This window comes from Symsagittifera roscoffensis, chromosome 5 (assembly GCF_963678635.1).
Source record: "Symsagittifera roscoffensis chromosome 5, txSymRosc1.1, whole genome shotgun sequence".
Taxonomy (NCBI): domain Eukaryota; kingdom Metazoa; phylum Xenacoelomorpha; order Acoela; family Convolutidae; genus Symsagittifera; species Symsagittifera roscoffensis.
The window spans coordinates 37,311,649-37,330,414 of NC_087066.1; the positions used below are offsets into that span (position 1 = coordinate 37,311,649).

Here is an 18,766-nt window from a genome sequence, read left to right on the forward strand (position 1 = left end):
AATTTCGCTCAATAAAAAGTTAACTGCAATTGCCAAAACTTCTTCTCGATTTTGCCAAAAGTTTCCAAATATCATCAACTTTTGGCACTGTTGAACGACCCAGTTAAAGCAAATTAGAAAAATAACAAAGATTCATATGGCGTCCAAATTTATCTTTTGCAACATCTTCCCTACTTTGAACTTCTTTGCCTTATTCTTAATTCTTCCTTTTCTCCTGTAAAAATTATTTTTATTCCAGACGTTATTTTTGAAAAACTCTAGCCCCAGTTAAATTTAGAAATAATTCAAATCTGCTACGTACTAATTTTCTTGTATTTGAGGGTTTACGTGGAAGGTAAAACGGAAGGTGGTTGATATTGTGAAGTCAACAAAAACATTTCCTATATACTGAAAAGCTTCAGATTTGGTTGAAAAACGATTCTACCCATCGGATACAACTCAATTCGTCGCTAACTTTTACCTCAACTTAAATTACGTGCTTTAAAAACTAGCTTAAAACTATCAACTTTATGAACATCGAAGTTATAGCGAGTCAGTACAACAGTGGAGAAAATTAAAAGTTGTCCAAGAGCGCCGAAAATAATTTTGAATACTGTTTTTTCTCATGTTAAACAAAAAAGTTTTCCATGCGCGACAAAATAAATTTCGCTCAATAAAAAGTTTACTGCAATTGCCAAAACTTCTTCTCGATTTTGCCAAAAATTTTCAAATATCATCAACTTTTGGCACTGTTGAACGACCCAGTTAAAGCAAATTAGAAAAATAACAAAGATTCATATGGCGTCTAAATTTATCTTTTGCAGCATCTTCCCTACTTTGAACTTCTTTGCCTTATTCTTAATTCTTCCTTTTCTCCTGTAAAAATTATTTTTATTCCAGACGCTATTTTTGAAAAACTCTAGCCCCAGTTAAATTTAGAAATAATTCAAATCTGCAACGTACTAATTTTCTTGTATTTGAGGGTTTAACGCAAACCAAGAAGCATATCATCTTGAAGGCTAAGGGCAAACGCAGTTCCAGACAAAAATCAAGAAAAGTAAATTCAATTCAATTTCTCTAACATTGCAATAAATACGATTTAGAATAAAAATGATTTGCGCAATCGAGAAATGACACAATTGATCAACTTTTTCGTCGTAATACCAGAAAAAAAACAGAACACGGAAAACTATTATTCTTTGAACTTCATCCAATATAACTTTGAACAGTTGAAATGAGAGAAGACTACAAATTTTTGGGGACGCAAACCATCGCAACTGCAATTTTAGGATGTGATATTGATCGATTGTTTTTTCTTGTGAAGAACTTCATTTACAGTTATACATATATGATTTATGTGTCAAACTAAATTCAAAAACTAAGCAATTATAATTTTAAACCAACAAGCAAATTAATTGCAATAAACGCCACAGGTGGAGTTTACCTTTGAAGTATAAACAACAAACAGCAAAAACTTGATTTATAAATCGGCTTCCACAAATTGATAACTCCATATACAGTCTGTTCCAGTTTTCTTGCGGTAAGTCAGTTAGCCTTTCTTTGAACTCTTTTCTCAGCGGGAAAGGGGCAAAACGAACGACCAGATTGCAATACATGTGAGGCATTGAAACCAAAGATGCAGTCAAGTATGTCCTAAATAAAACAGTAAGTACTTTTTGAAACTATTGAAGCAAATAAAAAGCCTATGACAGTTGTAAAAACGCTTAAGAACTTGGGCAAATCAAAAATTGGATGTTTTTTTTTACACAGAGGCGCAGCTCCCCCCTTTGTACTATTTTGAGATATCCATTTTTGGCGGACTGACCCTAAAATTTTTCTAAAGGCGCGAATATATACTAATTTTGAAGGGGGAGCGCGCGCTGAAAAAACGCGATTTTTGGTCAATATTTTCCAAAAAGTGCCTAGAAACGCCTTTCTTGGCCTTTTTTTTTTGAAAAATTTGCCTGCGGTGCAGAAAAATTGGTCAAAATGGGGTCTTTATAGTGATTTGGGAGAGCTCAGAAAATCAATTTGGTCCGACCTAAAAAAAGTCGACAAAATTTTTAAATTTTTTTTTTGAAAATCCACCCCCCCTCGAGAAAATCCTCCTAGATCCATGCCTGCCTCTACGGGAATTGAACTTTAGCCCTCGGACATTCAAGTTTCCAAGTTGACTGCCCTATACAATTGTGTCATTTTGAATCTATTCGGATGGCACTTTCAATTGACTAAAAACTGATTTAAATCAATCAATCCCAAAACAAACTTTGTATGATAATTTATAACTTTTGGACTTCAAAATCAAAAATTGAGAGTTAAAACTTGAGTCGTAATGGAATAATATGACCAACTAGCTCGCCTGATTTCTTTGTAACAATTTTGTGTGCGAGATAACAATTCGTGTTACGCTTTCAGCTTCATACTCGCTTCACGTAGATTCCAAGGTCAATCCCCAATCTACAACTTTTTTAGATTTCGGGAATTAAATTATACGAATGGAATTAATAAACATATCCAAAAGACAGTTGGAAACGACTCATGAACGCAAGATAACAACAAAGCTGACTCTTGTTCGAAAAAAATTTCATGTTTCTAAGAAAAAATATATGGCCTTAAGGCTCTATGAAATTCATAGTAAACTTATGATAAAATTGATCCATTTTGAGAAACCTGGATCAATAGGAAAACTTTTTTATCGCGCTGAAAAATCGAAAATTGAATTCCACCATCGAAACTGAAGTCAATTACGTTTTTCGTGCCTAGACAATTTTACTGTTCGGTAAGGGAGTTTGCTTTCATTTTACGAAAGGAAATGAACTGAACTTAAAAAGAAATCAGAAGTCAAATCGCGAAAAAGTTAATTTGCACCTGAACGAGACTTTCCCGAAAAAATATCACCAAGACCTATATCAGAGTATTCACTACGTTCATGACACTTGAAAAATAACCAAGCATATATATTCCTCCCTGTCTTCGAAAATCGCAACAATTGCTAATTAGAAAAGCTTTGAGCATAGTTGTCCAGAGGAGCCAGTTGTCTGTACTACTTCTTTATATATGCTAGGATTATAGTCATACTATCTGTCAAAAAAGAAAAACAACCACAAAAAATTCAAATTAGTATCCGTGGTAGTGTCTGTTTTTTGTCAATGGTATAAAAAATGATTTAAACGAAAGCCTAAGCTAAAACATATTCGGTAGTCATAGTAAAATAGACAAATTAGTCAATAATTTAAGTCAAAACATGACGAGAAAAAAGTTCAATGATTAATCCCAAGATGGTGATAAAAAACTACTTTTAATGGAGTAAATCTAAATTTTCAGCGCTTGAATAAAAGCTTCACCTTTAATCCTACTATAACACTCGCTTTCCTCGCCGGATTCCATCGTTTCAAACCAGTTATTCTTAACACCGGGACAATTTTTTGAAACGACTGAAAGCGCTTTAACATAAAATTTCACTCGACCTATTCCAATGATTATTTGTGGTACCTGATTTTGCGTGGAAACCAAAACTAGCCTGCTCGCTCACGTTATTCGCTCGAAATTGGACCAAAAACCAAAACTTGGGTCGATCCTCTTTAGACTGAAAATGGAACTGTAGCCATGAAAAAAATTCAAGCTATAAAATTTTAAAACCAATAAATTTACGACCCATCCTTATTAAAACAGACAAAAACTTTTCTAAAAATTGCCTTCAAAACGACGCAACATGGGTTGAATGTGTCGATATAACATAAAGCGAAACCGTTTAGCAAAAAAAAATTAATTAAATTATTACATATCAGGGTTGGCAAACCTACAAACTACAGAACACCTTTCAATTAAAACTAGCGTGTACCGCACCTCCGGTGCTTCGAATTTTCAACAACTCAAAAAAACTATTCTCTGAGTATACTCTGGCAGCACCCAATTACAGGGTTCGTAATTAAAAATTTTGCAAAGTTTTTTATTCACGTTTTTTAAACAAATTTTGAAGAACCATAAAATTTTGTGAAGTTTTATATAAGTTCTTCGAAAAATTTAAAATGAACTAAGAAACGTCACATCTGGGAAACTGAAAGCAATTGAGCAGTCACATTTGGACGCAAGATTTGCAACTCCTGAGAGTAACTTCAAATTTTGTAAAGTTTTTCATTCGTTTTTTTAATTCAAATTTTGAAAAACCATAAAAATTTGTGACATTTTTTTTTATAACTAAGTTTATAATGAATCAGGAAACGTCACATCTGGGAAACTGGAAGCAATTGAGCAGTCGCATTTGGACTCAAGATTTGCAATTCTTGAGAGTAACTTCAAACTTCGTAAAGTTTTTCATTCGTTTTTTAATTCAAATTTTGAAAAACCATTAAAATTTGTGACATTTTTTTTATATCTAAGTTTATAAGGAATTAAGAAACGTCACATCTGGGAAACTGAAAGCAATTGAGCAGTCGCATTTGGACGCAAGATTTGCAACTCCTGAGAGTACTCTTACAGTACCCAACTACAACGTTGGTAACTTCAAATTTTGAGAAACTTCACCTTAAGTTTTCTAAAAGAAGTAGTATGAATTAAGATTTATGTAGTATGAATTTTGTGTGCGAGATAACAATTCGTGTTACGCTTTCAGCTTCATACTCGCTTCACGTAGATTCCAAGGTCAATCCCCAATCTACAACTTTTTTAGATTTCGGGAATTAAATTATACGAATGGAATTAATAAACATATCCAAAAGACAGTTGGAAACGACTCATGAACGCAAGATAACAACAAAGCTGACTCTTTTTCGAAAAAAACTTCATGTTTCTAAGAAAAAATATATGGCCTTAAGGCTCTATGAAATTCATAGTAAACTTATGATAAAATTGATCCATTTTGAGAAACCTGGATCAATAGGAAAACTTTTTTATCGCGCTGAAAAATCGAAAATTGAATTCCACCATCGAAACTGAAGTCAATTACGTTTTTCGTGCCTAGACAATTTTACTGTTCGGTAAGGGAGTTTGCTTTCATTTTACGAAAGGAAATGAACTGAACTTAAAAAGAAATCAGAAGTCAAATCGCGAAAAAGTTAATTTGCACCTGAACGAGACTTTCCCGAAAAAATATCACCAAGACCTATATCAGAGTATTCACTACGTTCATGACACTTGAAAAATAACCAAGCATATATATTCCTCCCTGTCTTCGAAAATCGCAACAATTGCTAATTAGAAAAGCTTTGAGCATAGTTGTCCAGAGGAGCCAGTTGTCTGTACTACTTCTTTATATATGCTAGGATTATAGTCATACTATCTGTCAAAAAAGAAAAACAACCACAAAAAAATTCAAATTAGTATCCATGGTAGTGTCTGTTTTTTGTCAATGGTATAAAAAATGATTTAAACGAAAGCCTAAGCTAAAACATATTCGGTAGTCATAGTAAAATAGACAAATTAGTCAATAATTTAAGTCAAAACATGACGAGAAAAAAGTTCAATGATTAATCCCAAGATGGTGATAAAAAACTACTTTTAATGGAGTAAATCTAAATTTTCAGCGCTTGAATAAAAGCTTCACCTTTAATCCTACTATAACACTCGCTTTCCTCGCCGGATTCCATCGTTTCAAACCAGTTATTCTTAACACTGGGACAATTTTTTGAAACGACTGAAAGCGCTTTAACATAAAATTTCACTCGACCTATTCCAATGATTATTTGTGGTACCTGATTTTGCGTGGAAACCAAAACTAGCCTGCTCGCTCACGTTATTCGCTCGAAATTGGACCAAAAACCAAAAACTTCGAACCGGTTTTTCTCTACACTGCAACAGCATTTTTGAAATTTTTTAATGTCGTTCTGACCACGGCTGAATCGTTCTTAATGTGATATATCACTCGACCCATTCCGATGATTAACTGTGATACCTGATTTTGCATGGGAAACAAAATGAAATTGAAGAAACAATACACTAGGATACAAAGCTCCTCTTACTTTAATAAATTATTTCAATCATTAGCACTAACAAAAACCACCAGTTACAAAAATATTTTCTAGATAAAATTTAAACTACATTTTTAATTCCTCACAGAAAAAAAACAAACCCTTCACTAACCGGAAAAACAAATTTGAGAAAAAAAACATCAAAGAAACAAAAATCAACTAATTAAAATTTGCGACAATTTCCAATTTGCGACAATTTTTTTAAACGAAAACTAAAAAAATATTCTGCGCCTCAATTTTTCGTTTTATTGATTGAACGACCGGATCGTTCTGTGCAATAAAATCGAAAAAACGAAAACTACCAAATAATAGATCTATCAACAAAAACAAAGCTAGTTTTGAAAAAAAAACATCATGCCAGGTCAATTTAATGTTAAACCGAGGCGAAAAAATTGTATAGAAAAATATCGAATAAAAACAGGAATTTTTTTTAAAACAGCAATTTCAAAACTTTTGTTTCGGATGAGGTTCATAAAAAACCTTAGAAAGCACTGAGAATTAATGGCCGACTGACAGCTAGGTCAAAAAAACTTGGGTCGATCCTCTTTAGACTGAAAATGGAACTGTAGCCATGAAAAAAACTCAAGCTATAAAATTTTAAAACCAATAAATTTACGACCCATCCCTATTAAAACAGACAAAAACTTTTCTAAAAATTGCCTTCAAAACGACGCAACATGGGTTGAATGTGTCGATATAACATAAAGCGAAACCGTTTAGCAAAAAAAAAATTAATTAAATTATTACATATCAGGGTTGGCAAACCTACAAACTACAGAACACCTTTCAATTAAAACTAGCGTGTACCGCACCTCCGGTGCTTCGAATTTTCAACAACTCAAAAAAACAATTCTCTGAGTATACTCTGACAGCACCCAATTACAGGGTTCGTAATTAAAAATTTTGCAAAGTTTTTTATTCACGTTTTTTAAACAAATTTTGAAGAACCATAAAATTTTGTGAAGTTTTATATAAGTTCTTCGAAAAATTTAAAATGAACTAAGAAACGTCACATCTGGGAAACTGAAAGCAATTGAGCAGTCACATTTGGACGCAAGATTTGCAACTCCTGAGAGTAACTTCAAATTTTGTAAAGTTTTTCATTCGTTTTTTTAATTCAAATTTTGAAAAACCATAAAAATTTGTGACATTTTTTTTTATAACTAAGTTTATAATGAATCAGGAAACGTCACATCTGGGAAACTGGAAGCAATTGAGCAGTCGCATTTGGACTCAAGATTTGCAATTCCTGAGAGTAACTTCAAACTTCGTAAAGTTTTTCATTCGTTTTTTAATTCAAATTTTGAAAAACCATTAAAATTTGTGACATTTTTTTTATATCTAAGTTTATAAGGAATTAAGAAACGTCACATCTGGGAAACTGAAAGCAATTGAGCAGTCGCATTTGGACGCAAGATTTGCAACTCCTGAGAGTACTCTTACAGTACCCAACTACAACGTTGGTAACTTCAAATTTTGAGAAACTTCACCTTAAGTTTTCTAAAAGAAGTAGTATGAATTAAGAAACGTCACATCTGGGAAACTGAAAGCAATTGAGCATTCGCATTTGGACGCAAGATTTGCAACTCCTGAGATTCCTCTGACAGCCCCCTAACTACAGGTTAGGAATTTCAAACTTTGAAAAAAAAATAACTTAATTTTCATGAGTTTTTTTTTTGAAAAAATCACAAAAAATAGGACGGATAATCAAATTGTAAACATATATCTGGAAAACTGCACGATTTTTAGCAGTCCTATTTGGTACCCAGAGAGTACCCTGACAGAGCCTCACTACAGAGATAATAATTTCTTTTGCGAAAATCGTCTCATCTCGTTCACTAAAATGATTCGGGCATTCAAAATTGGAGGCCAAATTCGCAACCCATTATTTGATATTGGGCTGCTTAATTTAAACTCGGTAAAATAACCACTAAAATCAAATAGGAAAATCGAGAAAAAATCTTAACCATTGCTATATGCGATATAGCTTAAACATGCAAAAATAATACGTTGAAAAAGCTTAAACATGGCGAGATAGTGAAGCCCGCAATTAAATATATAATAGATTAAAACTGTTTAAATCAAACATAAAAACTCTAAGCTTTGTAAAGAATCTGCTTAAAAAGCGTACCAGAAGAAGTAAATTACAACCAGCATAAAAAGCAATCGTCGAATAAGACGGATAATCAAATTGCTGACATGCTCAAAACATGTCTGTTGCAGTAGTTCCAGATGAACCCTGTGAACTAAGTCGTTTCAAGAAAAAACTCTAGTTCCCGGTTGCAACACACTGGCTAACGAACATGTAAAGAAAATATTATATGCTGGATTACAATGCGCGTAAAGCTTGTACATCTGTATAACACAGATTGCTTGTAATATGATACTGCTATCTTCTCTGATTATGCAATTATTAACAAATATTGCCCATTGCTGTGCAAGCAGTACAGAATGTTTTGACCGCATTGAAGAAAAATTTCAAAATCAAAGAACAATTTGAAATATGTCAAAAAATCCACGAATTGCTAAATAATAACTAAGATAACCTTAGAACTAGAAGAATTAAATTTGGAGGCAAGCTTCTAATTCCTGTCTAATTTAGTCAAAAATTACTAATGAATCCTGTGAACAAAGTCAATTCCTGGTTGCAACACACTGGCTATAGCTTATGTAAAGACAAATATTATATACTGGATTACAAAGAGAAAAACATGCTTGTAACATGATATTGCTATCTTCTCTGATTGTGCAATTATTATCAAGTATTGCCCGTTGCTGTGCAAGTAGTACAGAGTGTTTCGACCTCATTGAAGAAAAAATTCAAATATAAACAACAATTTGAAAACAAAAATTACTGATAACTTAATTTCAAGTCTTTTGAAATAGGAGAACAAATCCACGAATTGCTACATAATAACTAAGATAGCCTTAAAACCAGTAGAAATGAATTTGAAGGCAAGCCTCTAATTCCTGTCTTATTTAATGCAAACGTTGTCTCGGTGTCGATAAGTTTTTTATCGACATCGAGACAACTATTTTGATGTTTGTTAGAAACCCAAACACAACTAATAGGGCTTTAATATGATATCATCGGAAACTGGCAAACGCTTCAGAAAAGTTAACTCGGTTTAACCCTCAAAGATAACCATCATGAAATTGGAAGAGCGTAGAAAATTACTATCAACCAAAACTTTTTTTTTTGCTCACAGAGCATTCCAGGCAAAGACTCCAGATGAGTCCTGTGAACAAAATTATTTATGGGAGAAAAAAACGCAGTACCCAATTGCAAAACATTGGCTTCTCGCAAGGGTTATAATAAAAGAAACCGCGAAAAACCCTAGAAAAAAAATCATCACGACCTATATAAGTGAAAATAACTTCCACTTCAAAACACATTCAACACAGATGCGAAACTTAGCCTTGCACTACTTGCGGCACCCTTAAAAAACGGCAGCTAGCCGAAAGAAAATAGGACAAAGCCACTGATTCGGAACAAATGAAAAAAAATCTTCACCAAAAGGTTATGAGCACACAACACTTGGGCAAACGACAAATGAGCCAAAAAAAGCTGTAAAAACGTTTGAGCTATAAAAAAAAACTTTCAAGTTTTTCACCCCCTCCCCTTCAAGAGCACAAATTCAATAAATAAAATGTTTGCCCTCAAAACGACGAATTTTGAGCAAACAGATATAAAAGTGAAAAAAAAAAAAAACGAAAATAGTCAGCAATAAAGGAAAAGAAAGCAACAACAATAGTTAGAATGGAAAGCCATTTAAAATTCAGACATGCTGAAAATATCGAATGCCTTGCATTCCATCAGAAAAGAGATGCAATTTGATTCACCTGATTTTATTAAACTAGTTGGTAACCCGAAAAAAGTCTATATTCCGATTTGATAAGACATGCTACTCGCAAGCAGGATGAAATTTTGGGAAACTGACATAATGTTCTGAATATGCCGAAAATATGCTTCAAGAAATACTATTTGCCATTACTTTCAATTGGGCAAAGATTCCATAGAAAACATCAAATTTCGACAAATGTAATTAAATTTAAGCCGTTTGAGCCGAAATTTGGATTCTAAAATAATTTTTAAAAATTTCAGCATCGAGAAATACCGGTCCAATTAATCTAATTTAAAAGTCTTATAATTTGCTGAATCATAGTTTCTTAGTTAGGCGATGCTAACAGTGGTCGGCACATTCTATACTACTTACACAAAAACAGGTACCCTCAATTGATTTGTTTCAATCATTGTGTCTAACGTATTTCTGTTCTTACATGGGCTGTTGATTCTCCTCAGGAGCCGAATATGGATCCAAACCAACTGCCTCCGGCGCCTGCTGCCCCATTAGCTCCATTCATCTGCTGCTGTTGAAGTTGTCTTTGAGCATACTTGTCTTTGGCCATCTGTTTGTACTTGTCGTAGCTACTCTGTCTGTCTTTTAACAACTGGGTTATCTCATCGCTTTCCTCTTTTAGCTTCTTTTCAGCCTGAAAAAAGGCACCGAAACAATCGACAACTATAGTTAAAGCCAAATTGTTGGCAATACCTTTTCAGTCAATGAATCTTAACAAAATTAACTCAGCTGAAACTGCTCATTTCGACGTCAGATTTCAGTTTACCAGTGATTGCCACACATAAAAACCTTGTCCGACAAAAGTTTTAAACATAAAATGCTCAAGTGCTGATTTAAATTATCGGAACGAAAAGCAAAAACTTAAAATCAAATCAAATTAAGTGAAAGGTGAGGAAGACAAAATTTGCTTAAGATTTAAGCAGATTTATGGTACAATTTGTGAAATTATGGCCCAAAATTTTACCCCAAAAACGGATCATGTTGGCTTTTTCAGTCAAACAAAAATTACGCTACAACTACCAAGTCAATTACTGCCAAAACTATATCGAAGTGAGCCTCGTACGTAGCCTAAAAAAGTTTAGCGGGTCATAATCTCCAACAAATTGCGCGAAACGTTTACAACTTTTGGTATTTTATAAATTAAAAATGACATTTTGGCAGTACGTTAGAGGATCACTTTATAAAATGCCAAAAGGCTCACTTAAGAGGCTCGCTTTATAAAATACGAAAGAGGCTAACTTAGGAGGCTCACATAAGAGGCTCACTATATAAAATACTTCATGAAATGCCAAAATTATATCTAAGTGAGCCTTTTACGTAGCCCAAAAAAATTTAGTGGCTCATAATCTCAGAAAAATTTCGCGCAAAGTTAAAAACTTTTGATATTTAATAAAGTAAAAATGAGATTTTGGCTTTCAATCAAAAAATATTTAACTGATACAATGTTTTGGAGATTATACCCTTCTTTAACGTTTGTATGGCCAAGTAAGATTATCATTTTGATATAGTTTTTACAGTATTTCACCGGATAGTCCTGATTGACTGAAAAAACCATAAATGAACTTCGGGCCGAACTTTGCAAAACAAATTGCAACATATTAATTCAACCATAATTGAGAAAAACACGTTTTAAACTTCCATGTTTTATGCTTTTTGTCCGGATAATTTAAATCAACACTGTATAGTTAGTTAAAACTATTGGCAATATTCTTTCGCTCAACGAATCTGAACGAAATTAATAAACCCAAAACTGCTCATTTGACGTTAGATTTGAGTTTATAACTGATTTCCACATGTAAAAACGGTTTCCGCAAAACTAATTAACCTAAAATGTTTATATTTTTTATGATTAAATAGTCCAAGGCCACTAATATTGCCAAAAATTTGGCTCAAACCATAAAAACAATTGATAGATGATAGCCTTTAAGAAAATTGTCTCACAAAACTTAGCAGCTATTGATTTTCAGACGATATTTATTTTATCCATCAAATGAAAACTTCTATGCTTAAAGGAAAGAAGATAGATACTTTAGAAACCTGCCGATATCTTTAAAATGGAGCAATCATTAGCAATAAAACTCAATAAAATCAATTTAAAATTAGTTTGAAAACAAAAAATTTGCTGATAAAATTTATCTAATACTGTTTATCATTGACTCTCGTGACTTCACAATTGAAAGCATAAGGGCGAAGCTGCACTTGCAAACTCAAGCAAAAAAGGCTTAAAATCTGTGCAATGTTGGCTTAAAAATTGTTAAGCAAAAAGATCCCAGCTAGGACTGGAGGTACCTGTTTGATAAAAATTCAAAATGCAGCCAACATGCAGTTTGAAAAGAGTAATGAACGCAAGAAACAGAATAAATTGACTTGGTTTTAGAAAAAACTTTACTTTCGAATTTTAATGAAAAAAGATATGGCCTTAAAGCTCTTTGAGTTTCAAGAACAATTTATGATTGGTGCTTTTTTGATAAAAGTAACCCAATTTGAGATAGCTCGATCGATAAGTATGTTTTTTATTTCGCTAGGAAATCTGAAAATTACCATCCACTTTCGAAACTAGAATTCGATCACGTTTTTTGTGGCTTTAACTTTTTTGCTATTAGATAGTGGAGTTTGCCTTCCTGTTACCAAATGAAGTGAACTGAACTTAAAAAGAAATCACAGTGAAACCGCGAAAAACCAAAATTGAACGTGAACAAATTTTACGGCTTTTTCCTTAAAAAAAATTACCAAGACCTGTTTAAGAGATCTTACTACGTTTATTACCTTTAAAAATACAGATGGAGAAAAGATTTTGCAGGGGAGATAAAAACATATCCGTTTCTCTAAAAAAAATTCTACACAAGCGAAGCTGTGCTTTGCAAACACACGCGAGAAAAAGACAAAAAGCAGCCCTACACACATAAAAATTGAAAATAAACATAGAAAATTGAATAAATTACTGTTCCAACAAATAAAGCAGCTATATATTCTAACAACTTGCCAATGCCGCTTATGTAGCAAATATTCTAAGAACTTTTTCGTTCGATTGAAAATTCAATGTCAGATTTGGCACTAAACGATTGGAAAAGAGTAATGAACGCAAGTAAACCTTGAAAAAAAACAGACTTTGAAAAAATCGAATTTCAAAGAAAAAAAATAGATGCCCTTTAAGCTCTCTGAATTTCTAGAACAATTTATGATTGGCGTTTTTGATAGCATTATTACAATATGAGAAAACTGGAACAACAGGTGAAGTTTTTAATCCGCTGGAAACCTAAAAATTAAATTCCACTTTCTAAACTAAAAATCGCTTACGCTTTTTTTCAGCCATTTCCACGTTCGTATTTGGAGAGTGCTATTTACGTCATTTTCAGCAGACGAGTTTCAATTAAACTTAGGAAGTGCTTATATACCTAAGTGCATTTATAAATGAATCAATATGTATAAATGCACATCTGTAGTTATTAGAGACTTTTAAAACTTTTTCCTGAAAAAAAAAACAAAAAAAAAATTAGCAAGACCTGTATAAGAGTTCATTACTCTTTAAAAAAACGACCAGATTGTCGAAAATCATCTTTGTTGAAACCTTATTTTTTTCCGGGAAGAATTCCATCGATTGAACTCTTAAACTGAGATTCGGAAAGATAGTTTTTGAGGCAAAAAAATCAAAAAATTGGTTAAAAAAATACTCCAGTGACATTTTCGAAGGCCGTAGAACATGGGATAAGGCAAAAAGAGTTTAGCTGAATATGCACAAACTTAAGAGAGTAGCTGGGGTCTGTCCAATGGTACCTTTTTGTTGAAAATTGTCAGTGTAGTTACAGAGAAAATTGAAAACATTTGCGAAAAAAGCAAAATTTTTCCAAAGCGTCTAAGAAAATGAATTAAATAGTTAAACACAGAGGCGAAGCAAAGCTTCGCACTACTTGCGATACAACAAAAAAAATTAAAAAACATAAGTAAAAAATGGAGCTGGAGGTACGTTCTTGATAATGAATGAAGTTGCTATACTGACTTAGCACGAAAACTGATTTCAAAAATTGGACTTTGCCCATAACCATAGTTGTTTCTCTACTAAGATACGCAAGAGTGAAAATTTTTGAGACCTGGGAATTTCTCTAAGACACAATGTTTCTCTTACAAAAAATTAAGGAGTCACCGCTTCTGCGGGAACAATTATCGCAACCGGTTTTTTCAATTGAACTTATCATCTCAGAGTCAATTGGGTAAATTTTTACAAGTAAAAAAATTTCTAAAAAACGGTCAAAAGTTCTAAAAAGTCAAAAGACTTTCCAAAACCCACAAATTTTTTCGGCAAAAAGCAGGTTGAGGCCGCTTAAGCATAGAAGATTCCCAAAATCGAGTTTCTCGATTGAACACCGGGTTTCTCTACTCGCACGGTAGTTTTCGCGTAAAGTAAAAGAGTTTCCAAAAACTGTGAAAATTTGATTTGTTTGAAGGCCATAACAAACTGGGCATAGGCTATTATAAACGTAGAATTTCAACAATAGGTTGTTTTCCTTAAAAATATGATATCAGATTTAGCAGGAAAGTTAGCGAGAAAAGTCCAAAAAACGTCAACAAATAAAAAATTTGACATTTTCACGATTCATAGACTTTTGTGTTGAAAAATGGAGCGTAGCCGCTTGCTGGAACGAATTTACTCCACCTTCAATTCCGGTTGAATCCAAAATTTTAGATTTGGGAGGGTAGTTTTCGAGAACAAAACCTTTATAAAAACTGTCAAAAAACAAACTTCCGAGGACCATAACTTTCGCTGTCAGAAAAATTTTGGCGTAGTCGCTTAAATAAATGAGCGCAACACAATCTATTCTTTGAATCGATCAAAAAATCTCAGATATGGCAGAGAAGTTGTCGAGAAAATTCAAAAAGTTCAAAACACAGTCAATAAATAAAAAAAAATGGACTTTTCCGAGGGCGAATTTTTTTGTGTAAAAAACTTTGTGAGTATGTGCTAATGCAGGGTAGCTTCCCACTGCACATTATCTCTATTTAGGCGACATTATCCGATTTGAGAGGTGTAGTTTCGAGAAAACGGAAAAAAAATATGAGACAAATATCCCCAACAAAAATATGGGTAAAATATTCCCCCACAGTTTTTCGAAGGCTGTAGACAAAGAGAGACTTTAGGGGAGTATGAAGGCTCAGAGTAGAATAGGCAGTATTTCAATTGATATCCCTTTTTTGAAAATCAGTAAAATTTCTGAGAAAGGCTAAAAACTTTCCAATAAATTTGGAAATAATTTTCCATAACGAAAAAAAATTTCAACAAACCGTTTGGTGAACATACAATTAGCTTGAAAAGTGCAAAGGTGAGTGTTTCACTTGAGACGACCCTAAATTAGGTCATTAAGCCGATAAAAAGTGGGCCGAAAAAAATTGGGCCAAAAAAAATTGGGCCGAGGAATTTTTGTTAACGAAACAAATAAAGAAAACACGAAGTCAATGTAAGTAAAATTACATTTTGTAGGAGTCAATCAAACACTAAACAAACATTAAAGAAAAATGCGCGCAGCAAACAACACGATTCCAAGATGTGACAACTAAGTCGACATCACATAAGCAGATAAATAATTGGCCGACAATTTTATTTGACACAGAATATTTCCGTTTAAAAAAAAACAGATCCTGGCCAGATTCGAACCCAGTACCTTTGCCGTTCAATCGTTACCTCCACGCTAAGTTGGCTGGGAATGCATAGAAGTCATCATGGATCAAGATACCAGTCATTCAATTGATTCTGTTAAACAAGTTGTTAACCAGAATAAAGTCTATTTTCCAGTTTGATACCGCTTGCTAATCGCAAGCGTAATGAATTAAAAGTAAGAAACCATAGCATATAAATTTTCACAGTATCTGCTTTTATAAAACGGACTAAATTGCCTATGAGTGGAATATACCAAAATTGCCACCAAATGAGCACTTTCATGGCGACTTAGGTTGGAAAAAAAACGTGCAACATAGCATTACACTACGCATCGGTTGTGTAAATAACTTAAATTGATATTTGAAGGTCAAAAGAGTCAGATAAAAAATTTTTGAGAAGAAATGCATACATACAAACCTCTTCGAAGGCTTTCTTGGCCGCCATGTACTCAGTCTGGAACTTCTGCAGTTGCGTCTTTTTTCGGCTCATCTTACTTTCGGTCTCCTGGATGTTGCGGACTATATTACCCGCTTCTCCTTCCCTCGGACAACAAGCCAAGAACTGGATCTGGAACTTGACATCATTGATCCAGTTGTCACCGTAAACACAGAAGAGGTGGCGACCTAAAACAAAATACAAAACTACCAGAGCCGAAACCTCAATTAAACACAGAGGCGAAGCTGCGCTTCGCAAACACTAGCCAGGACACGACAAAAATCAGCTCTAGAGTTCTAAAAAGTGCAATAAGAAAAAGTAAAAATAAGTTAAAACTCTAATTAGTTAAAACTCGGCGACGTCTCGGACTCTAACCTACTGCGACCGAGAAATTATGAATCTCACGCACTAATCACTCAGCCACGGACGCTTAGTCCATCAACAACACTAGCCACAAATAACGTCGAGAACAGATGCTACGAAATTTCCAATGCTACAGATCATGATTTTAGCAAAAAGGACAAAGCGAACACTTTTATTTGCGAGTTAGTTTAGAAAAAAAGAAGGTTCGCACTAAAACACTAGCTTCTCGCTAGCGTAAAAATTAATACGCATTTAAATAGTTCTAGAAAAGCTTTTGCAAGCCTTTATGTTCCACTAGACTCCGGCGGATTTAGGCGCATATAAGCAACCCTAAAATTTTAATTAAGGCGCCTGTGGTGCTGATATATATTCCAACTTTCTGGGGGAACACTTTTTTTCAAAATTCGAATTGGCTGAATATATGAAATATTTTGACTAACATAATTTTCATACTAATATAAAAACCTTAAAACAAAAACGTCCATTAGCTCAATACAATTTCTTTGCAATGCCACTTACCTACAGCCAAATATGGGCCAGAGAATGAGTGACTGACCTGGATTTAGCAGTAGGTTGAGACTGGACTCGAAGCCGTCTAGCCGGCGGAATGTGATTGGCACTTCGTCTTCTGTCATGAACTTGAGTGGAAATAGGTCTGACAAGTTGAACCTATCCCACGACACAAAGTACATGTCCACCTACACACGTCAAATAGAAACTTAACTTAGCTCAGAAATCTAATAATGGGAATTCCGAAAGCACCTTTAAGAGTTCAGAAGAAAGCTTGCTCGGAATAAACTTCTAAACAAGAATCAGACAAAAATTTCATATGCATTCTACATAAATTTACTATCTACAGAAACCTGATAAATCGAAACAAAAATTGATACTCTTGGCTTCAGGCGCGGATCTAATATTTTTCCAGAGGGGGGGGGGCGTAACTTGGAATAGAATAGTAAAAATTGGATTCAAATTTCAACAAAAATTAAGTAAATTTATACAAAAATGAGTCTGCGATGTTTGGCAGCAAATCTGTCTGTCATCTTCTTCAGTAGCATCTCCGCAGAATCTTTTCAGTTGGATCTCTGTCCGGTCCAAAAACCAGCGACGAAAGAGCTTGAGCACTTAGCTTAGTAAAAAACAAAGTATTCCTCTTTCTCGGTGGATGTTGTTTCTCCAGATGACATATATATGCAAAAATTTGGACAAGCAAATCTAATTAAGAGCAAAGGACCTCTTTCAGAAATCTTTTGAATGCAAAAGCTGACTTTCCAGACAAAATATGTCTCAAGGTAAGCTAAACACTTGCATACAAAATCTGCTCAAAATTGGCAGATTGCCTTTGAAAATGAATTCGTCCGTTCTAATTTTTTTGCAACTTATTTTAGTTGAAACTGAAAAAGAACTTCAAAACCTGCCTCTGTGCCCAGTCTGCTTTTCTTAGAGCTGTCCTCGAACTGACGGGTGCCTCCGTCCTTGTCGAACAGGATGACTTTGTACTTGCTGCTGGCTGTGGACAGACAATGCACCAGCACTCCCGCTTCACTCGTCTGTTCGTCAACCTCCAGCCAGTACCATGCCGCCTCACTCTTGGGAATGGTCGCCTTGTATGTTTGACCTACACAATCCATACTTTGACCTAACACGCCATAAATCATCATCCTCGTCCATAGTCATCATAACAGGATTTCATTACACAACTTGATTATCATCAGCCACCTTCGTCCGGCAAATTGAAACAAAATAGAGATAATACACTATTGACACAGTAAAAACATTCGACTGCTTCTAGTTGCTGTCTATGTAGAAAGGAATTTTTAGGCTACTTATCGCGGCAAAAAGTGAAAAATAAAGAAATGGAAGTGCTACCTCGCTTATGATACTATGTTGGAGGGGCCTGATAACAATACCTCACTCGATACCCTTGAAAATTTCATTGACTAATTTTGCGAAGAAAAATTGAACTCAATCTTCAGTTCCTCCGCGGGAATGGTCGGAACAATTATTTGCACTCTGATTCATACCTAACACAACCTCCTGTACTCGCGCATCAGATTCCTTCCTGCAGATCTGTCGCGCAGTGCCAAGCACATTCGGTGATATTTGAGTGGGCAGAGGCACTCCCAGCTTCGAAAACATGGCGCCGAACAGCCTGCCGACGGATCCGATCTCGTCCACATTAATTCCATCGAAGTTATCCGTGGAGTCCATCCCACAGTCATAACGGTGTTTCTTTGTCGGATCAGAGAGAACTGCAAACGCAATGGAAATGTCTTTAAACTTCTCAGCCGCTTCTGGCGAGTTCGGATTCTTGTCTGGGTGGTATTTCATGGCCAATTTCCTATAGGCACTCTTTATCTCGGCTTCTGAGCTGGTTTTGGTCACCCCAAGGATGCCGTAGTAGTCTTTTCGCTCCGCATTGGCAAGAGCATTTTTGTCAGAGACTCCTCCAGATTGCATCTCATCAACATGTACAACTGAATACAAGGATAGCCGGTTACTGTGCAAGTAGC

General features: G+C 34.4%; 1 protein-coding gene across 1 annotated transcript; it reads right to left on the reverse strand.

Annotated features, from left to right (window-relative positions):
- Positions 1-863: 863 nt before the first annotated feature.
- Positions 864-18,766, reverse strand: LOC134845673 (uncharacterized). Its single transcript, XM_063862713.1, has 6 exons — positions 18,278-18,766; positions 17,672-17,871; positions 16,810-16,951; positions 15,873-16,078; positions 10,227-10,439; positions 864-1,632 (listed from the first exon to the last, which is right to left on the reverse strand). Exons 1-5 carry the CDS (start codon positions 18,711-18,713, stop codon positions 10,245-10,247), a joined length of 1,179 nt encoding a protein of 392 aa, XP_063718783.1. The 5' UTR covers positions 18,714-18,766; the 3' UTR covers positions 864-1,632; positions 10,227-10,244.

Bases quoted from the DNA above. Each gene is read 5' to 3' on its own strand.
- LOC134845673 (XM_063862713.1), bottom strand. From the start codon at position 18,713: ATGCAATCTGGAGGAGTCTCTGACAAAAATGCTCTTGCCAATGCGGAG. The intron at 16,952-17,671 runs GCAGGTTTTGAA...TGACGTGTGTAG, and splicing joins AAAGCAGACTGGGCACAGAG to GTGGACATGTACTTTGTGTC. The intron at 10,440-15,872 runs GTTTGTATGTAT...GCCTTTTTTCAG, and splicing joins CCAAGAAAGCCTTCGAAGAG to GCTGAAAAGAAGCTAAAAGA.